The sequence below is a fragment of the Pelodiscus sinensis genome, chromosome 2, assembly GCF_049634645.1.
Source record: "Pelodiscus sinensis isolate JC-2024 chromosome 2, ASM4963464v1, whole genome shotgun sequence".
NCBI classification, from domain to species: domain Eukaryota; kingdom Metazoa; phylum Chordata; order Testudines; family Trionychidae; genus Pelodiscus; species Pelodiscus sinensis.
In genome coordinates this window covers 170,201,805-170,208,905 of record NC_134712.1, presented here as the reverse complement: position 1 = coordinate 170,208,905, position 7,101 = coordinate 170,201,805, and the positions used below count along the sequence as shown (strand labels likewise).

Genomic DNA, 7,101 nt, shown 5'->3' with positions numbered 1-7,101 from the left:
AATGTTTAAGCAGCTATCTGGATTACGTTTCTAAATTTTTAATCTACAAAAATAAAAATCAATGGAAAGCAACTGGAAAACTGGTCTGTAGTCTCCTCTGTAGAGTTCCTATACTGGTAGAGTCACAAATGTCACTGTCTGGCTAGCTGGGTGCCATTTGTGAGATAGGAAAGGCAAACTGAAATCTTGTGCCCAGTAAAGTCAATTACAGTTTTGATACAGACTTCACTGGGCAAGGATTTCACCCACAAGGTACAATCAGGGTACCACTAGGTACACTCAATGCTGCTTTCTGCTAGAAGACAAGCAAATCACAATAATAAACCTATGTCAATAATGGGCTGAGGGCTTCCATTCAGTAACAATGTTCTACTCTCCCACAAGATCCATAAGGTGGAGACCCCCTGAATTAATGCTGCTGGGCACTCCATGGCCATTTTGCCTTTGAGCGGTTTGTTTTCTCTGTCTGCATTGGAGGGGAACCCAATGGGTTCATGGTTCAAAAGGAGTTATACTGCTGTAGGGATGAGCTAGTCAGACTGCACAACAGAGGGGTGGCTACTCAGAGACCGTAGGATTCTCAGAGGGAGGTTTAAAAGCCTTGTCCCCTTCTTGACTGATAGGGTGACAAATTCCACTCTGCTGTGGGAAGTAGTCCATGAGTCTGATCAGAGTTTGAGGGAACTTCCCACTCCCATGAAAGTTCTACATGAGGAGAGGACTAGTGCCATACTTTTCATATATATTTCACGTTTTATTCCTAATGAAGAAGCACTTGCCTTTTGTTGGATATTTTAGCATTTTTCTGATACTATATGGCTACGTCTACACTGGCACCCTTTTCCGGAAATGCTTAAAACGGAATAGTTTTCCTTTATAAGTATTTCCGGAAAAAGCGTGTCTACATTGGCAGGATGCATTGTCCGTGGCCAATGTAGATGCACTTTTCCGGAAAAAAGCTCCGATCGTCATTTTCGCGATCGGGGCTTTTTTGCGGAAAAGACTACTGTGCTGTCTACACTGGCCCTTTTCCGGAACAGTTTTTCCGGAAAAGGACTTTTTCCCGAACGGGAGCAGCATAGTTTTTCTGGAAAAACACTGACAATTTTACAATAGATCGTCATTGCTTTTCCGGAAAAGCAAGCGGCCAGTGTAGACAGCTGGCAAGTTATTCCGGAAAAGCGGCTGCTTTTCCAGAATAAGTGGCCCAATGTAGACACAGCCTATTTGTTTCAAGGAGAGTTGTAGTTCTTCCTAGGGTACATTTACATATTCTATTAGCATCACAGCAGAAATTTTATATGGAGAATATTGGCGTTATTTGGATGGGCTCATGAAAAAGAGCTAAAGGGGCCAAAGAACTTGTTTAGAATTTTGTTTTATACGGGAACAGAGGCCAATGTGAGAAGATTGGTCTCATGTTATAAAGGATGTAGTCTACCAGCTTCAAATTTATTTCTTCAATCAATGGAAACAGGGAGCCCAGGAACTCACTTGAGCATTTTCTAGTATGTGCACACACACAAAAAGAGCTTTAAAAGCAACAGGGTTGAATTTTTCCCACGGTAACACTGAATGCACCACTAGATAATTTACCCCACAGATTTTGCCATTAGCTGTTGTAGGATTAGCATCTGGTTAAAAATGAATGCCACATTTATTCTAGGTAAGCCAAACAGTTGAAAGGGGAGAGAAAACTGTCAATTGTCCCTCCAAATCAGCACTGAAAATATAAGTGGTATTATCTTTGTATTGTTAACTAGCTTTTGCAGCATATGTATCTGATCCACTAATATTCTCAGATTTTCCCCCAAATTAGGGTTCTTCATGTCAGAACAGGGCATGATTAGCCAAAAATGGATTTTCAGTACAAATACCTTGCAGCTAAGTTCAACAGTATTTAGGTACAGCGAACTCCAGTATGTAGGTACAGAAGGCCAAATTTGACATCTGAACAGCCTAAGCAAGCATACAGGGTTGGCCCTGTATATTGATTTGTGACATTCCCCATAGGGAATCTGAGTCCAAAAATGATGACTGGATCACCATCTTCACCCATTCAAAAAACCACAAAACAAACGCTCAGTTGCTTTGGATACTTTTACATCAGTCTTTGTAGTATTCCCTAAGCAAAGTTGGGCAAAGACAAAGTAATGCTACAATTACGGAGCTAATGGTACCTATTCAAGACAAAAACTGGGGAGATTTTAAAAGCCACCATTTGTGATTTATCAAAATAGTTGTCATCTGTGCCATAAATATCATCTTTGTTTTGTGTTCCATTGCAGCCTCATAAAATAAAGAATCGGGCAAAATGTGAGATGGTGTTACAGCATTTTGTACTAGTCAATAGGCTATAGACTGAAGACTTTCATATGACATGTCTTTCACTTCACCCAGATGTATGGCACATGGCATAAAATATGGAGGTCTCTAACTGCACAGTGCTGTAATATACACTGGTTAGGGATAACAGAATAAGAAAATGAAGACAGGCCTTGAACTCTTGAAGCCTTACTTCAGATAAACCACTACAGCCCCTTATAGAAGTCATGACTAGGGTATAAGAACTCCGGGTCAATAAACATATGGTATTTCTTATGGATGTACAGAAACTATATGATGGCTGAGTTGATTGGACCCTTCTCTTTCATCTGAATGTGGTTTATTCTTCACAGATGTTGAAATTAACCCCATACAGAGAGCCAGCACAAGGCATCAACCTCTCTTAAGACTTCAGTGGTGCCCAGTCCTCAAGGTGGCTTTCTACCCAGGAGCAAATATGAGCAATTATGCTAATTACATTATTATAGTACAGACAAAAAAACCCAGAAAGTCTGGATTGCAGCCAGAATGAGACCCGTTGTTAACACAGCCATATTTAAATTAGAAACCATCAAAAGATGGATATGAGTAAAATATTATGGGCCAAATTATGTGCTGATTTATATTCCAGACCACTCCACAGATCAAAATGGGACAGATGTTAGCCCAGAATTTGGCTCTGGTCTGCCTGGCAGGCAGCACAGTTGGCAACATTACCCATCACAATGAAAAAATCAGATAAGCTGGTAAATTCTTGTGCTGGCCATGCACTGAGATCCACTGTGCAGATCTTTATAGTAAAAGAATTTGGCTCTGTTCCTTTATCACATACAAATGCACATCTGGAGAGTGCGGTCCTTTAGTATCAGTGGCAGATAAATGATTCAGGGTGAAGATTTGAGATCTTTCATTTTCAGATTAAAAGTAACAGATCCTTCAGAATAAATATTTCCCTCCATCACTCCAGACAGATGCTAAATTGCCCCCTTCTGGGATTTGTGAGCTCATTTTTAGACAAAGCACAGAATCAAACATTTTATATAGTTCTCAGACAGTCTTTTTTTCTGAAACGATAACTTTGTGAACTCAAAGACAATAAAGAATTCCAAACTTGTTTTGTGATCACGTTTTCTTGATAGTTCCCCATTGGAACCAAGAAACTGTTCTTACTAAAGTAAGTCAGTCTTTAAAAGAACAACCCACCCACCCTTCTCCCAACAAACTAATGCAGTGATAACCTAAACATGCTCAAAGCTATAGCAATACATCTTTCCATATTGGCTCTCAGTATTCGTGGGGAAAGATGACGTGGAGTCTAGTAAGAATATTGCCTCTTTCAGGGTTCTTTTAGCATGTGGGCAAAAAAACTGTACACAATTAATTTGTACATTGCTGCATAAACGCACCTTCTTACTCCACCAGGCATAATGAACCTTTGCATTAACCAGCAATTGGCTAAAAGTCCTGTGAACTTTGTGATCCATTTTGCTGTAGTAGATGGCTTCTTTTGCAACCCCAAGTTGCATTCCTTCTTGCCACGATCCCTAAATGGAGGAATCTGTAGCCATAATGCATTGTTAGCTGGTATGTTAGGAGTTCAGCTCTTTCACCAGAGATCATTCAAGAAGGTCTGCTGTACTGTCACGGCAAATTTTCACATTTAAAATCTTGATTTCTCTTGTCTGATGTCAGTCATACAAATGGAGTCATCACTGCAGAGGAATGACGCAGTCCTTGAATAGCTGCATAAGGCCCCTGTTGAAAGTAATGGTGGTATCTAGGCATGTGGAATGACGGGAACGTTGGGCCACTCCCTTGCATTGAGCTGGCTATGGCAGAAGGTGTAAGAGGCATTCCCAGACGGCTGTATGGAGGCAGAGATCCTTGGATTGGATGAGGAATGGGTGTAGCTATGGATGCAGTGCTGGTACCAAGGGCAGTCAAAGACTGTGGGTGCTGAAATCCAGGAAAACTGGTTGAAGAGGATACCCAGGAGCTGAGAGATAAGTTATCGGATGTTGTAAAAGCTGATCCTGCAAAGAAAATAAAACAGCTGAAGCCAGAGGTAGCTAAAATAGCAAAAAGAAAGAAAAGGGAAACTTTCACAGCAACGTTGATATGAAAGACATTCCACAGATTGACTGTTCACTTCATTGCAATGGGATGTTGTGAAGCCAAAACTATAAGTGGATTACAAAAAATTAGATAAGTTCATGGAGGATAGCAGGGGACCCGGAACATTTTTTTTATTGTGAGGGTGCTGAAAGCCATTGAAACACACTGTTTGGAAACTGCTTCAAGTTAGGGGGTGTGGCAGCACCCTTAGCATCCAGCACTGAGGGAGGATAGCTCCATCAATGGCTGTTAGCCAAAATGAGCAGGGAAACAATCCCATGCTCTGTGTCCCCCTCAGGCTCTAAATGACAGATGCTACTAGACAACGGGGGATGGATCACTCTGATAATTGCTCTGTTCATTTCCTCTGAAGCAACTGGTGTTCACCACTGTCAGAAGACAGGATATTGGACTGGATGGATCATTGGTCTGACTCAGTATGGCCATTCTTATGTTAAGAGGTGACGCCATTTGAAATCAATTGCTCTCAAAGAATTCACTAATTGTTTAGGTTATTTATGGGTTGCTCTTTTATATACCTACATGATGCAGAAAGTTGCATTTTAAGAAACTGGTTAAAGCTGTTCAGCATTGCTTATTTATTTTACATGATACCTCAAGGAATCCACCACTTTAAAAATAGAATTTTATTCTGTAGTTTGTCAATCTATAGATAGGCATAAAAATACCAGCCACTGCTAATGCTGGTGTCAAATACTGACACATCTGGCCATCAAAGGTACAGTCTTATTTCAGTGCATCACTATGTTAAGAAAAACTTATAACAGCCAGTCACCGAGGCTGGTTACAATTTTTGAAAATTTGAATTTGATGAAAATGTCATAAAAAATGTTAAAGGGATTCTTCCCAGGGAACATTTGTCAAAATTGAGGTTTTCAGATATCAAAATTTTGACTTTTTAAAAAATGTGGAGTGAGGGAAGAAAGTAAAACAGTAAAAAGACTCTTTTTTAAATCTGTTTTCAGCGAGCTCTAGTGGTCAGATAGTAACCATAAGTTGTAAGATCACCAGACTTGCCTGGTTACTGAAATCTTTCAATATGTATTGGAATATTGGATGCAGTTCTATTAAACATGAGCTGTAAGGAGAAATTTTTCTGGAAGTTTTGTTAATGTCCAAAAACTAATGTTTTCTAAAATCTCACACCCAATGGCATTTCTTTGGGGATTTCAGAAACAGAAAATGGTAAGACTATCTTCAAATTACAAATGAAAAAAAAAAGATTCAATTAGCCCACTTGATAGCAATCGTTTTGGCATGCCTACAGATAATTTAATTGATATTGACACTAAACCCATGCCTACAGTACAGACACTACAACAGTATAGCTACTGTGTCGTGATATGCCTCTAACATGGTTATGTAGATGAGGATTACAACTATAGAAAAGATTTTTCACTTCTGAAAGTCAGTCACTTTCAAAATCCGATGCAGATGGTGCACTCAAGTCAGTTATTCATGCACATTTGTCATTCAGCTGGGTTTTAGAGTTGTATAAATGCTGCAAAAAAAACCCTTACAAATTTGTATTATGTCTTTGTTCATGTCCCTTTTGTGTTTGCTTTCTTGTCCAAACCTCAGTCCCATTGAAACCAATGGCAAGATTCAGGTCAGCTGTAATGAGGCCAGGAGTTCACCCTAAATCTATATTTTAAGAAGTAAGTTCACTGCAAGAGTGTTTGACAATGCATAATTTTAAGCCAATATTGCAGATTACTCACAAGGAAAGAATTTTAAATTTATAAGTGGTAGCATTTGCTTCAGAAATTAGACTGGAAGAGATATGCTTAGCCAATCATGGAAGAGAAATAATATGAAAACATCTGTGTGACAAAGAAAAGCAGTTTAAATGTCAAATACTGACTATTCATAACAAACAGCTCAGGATCAACCTGTAGGCAAACAATTTTTCACAGAAGAATTTCAAATAAATATGTTTTGTGGTGCTTTGCACTAGGGATGTTAAAATTAGATTAATCAACTAATCGAACAGTCACTGGAATTTCCTTCGACTAGTCAATAAGGGTGCTTCAGCTTTGAAGTGTAGCAAGAGCCTGCCCGGGTGTTGCTACATTTCAAGGTGGAAGTGCTGCTCAGGGTTCTGCCTTTGAAATGTACAAGAGCACCAGATTGAAATGCTGCATGGAGCCCGGAACCAGCGGGGGACTGAGACCCCCCGCTGGCCCCAAGCTCCATGCAGTGCTTCCGCTTTGAAATGCTCAAGAGTCCCAGCAGGGACTCTTTTACATTTCAAAGGTGGAACGCTGCTGCGGCACCTCTGCCTCCTCCCATGGCGCTGGAGCTGGAGGCAACCGGCTTTTAAGCCGGCTTCCCCCCAGCACTCCTTCCTCCTTCTCCTCCACCCCCCTCCCTCCGCCTTGCTGCCTTGAAGCAGCAAAGGGGAGGAAGCGACTAGTCAACTAGTGTGTCAACTATCCAATAAGCTTTTACTTATCGGATAGTGGACTAGTCACTTACATCCCTACTCTGCATCCCACATTCACCACTGTCATATGATTGTTTTGTATAAAGTATGTTTTATGAGATATTGTTTTATGAGATATTCTAAAAGTTAAACATACAATGATAACAAATATAATCCTATGTATGTGAAGTTATGAAGTTTGGCTATCTATGTGT

At 40.1% G+C, this 7,101-nt stretch overlaps 1 protein-coding gene across 1 annotated transcript in view; it reads right to left on the bottom strand.

Annotated features, from left to right (window-relative positions):
* Positions 1–426: 426 nt before the first annotated feature.
* Positions 427–7,101, bottom strand: part of TBX20 (T-box transcription factor 20) — a 58,055-nt gene continuing 51,380 nt past the window's right edge. Inside the window, exon 8 of the mRNA XM_006124054.4 lies at positions 427–4,358. Coding sequence (XP_006124116.1) covers positions 4,018–4,358 — 341 coding nt within the window. The 3' untranslated portion in view covers positions 427–4,017. The remainder of the gene's footprint in view (positions 4,359–7,101) is intronic.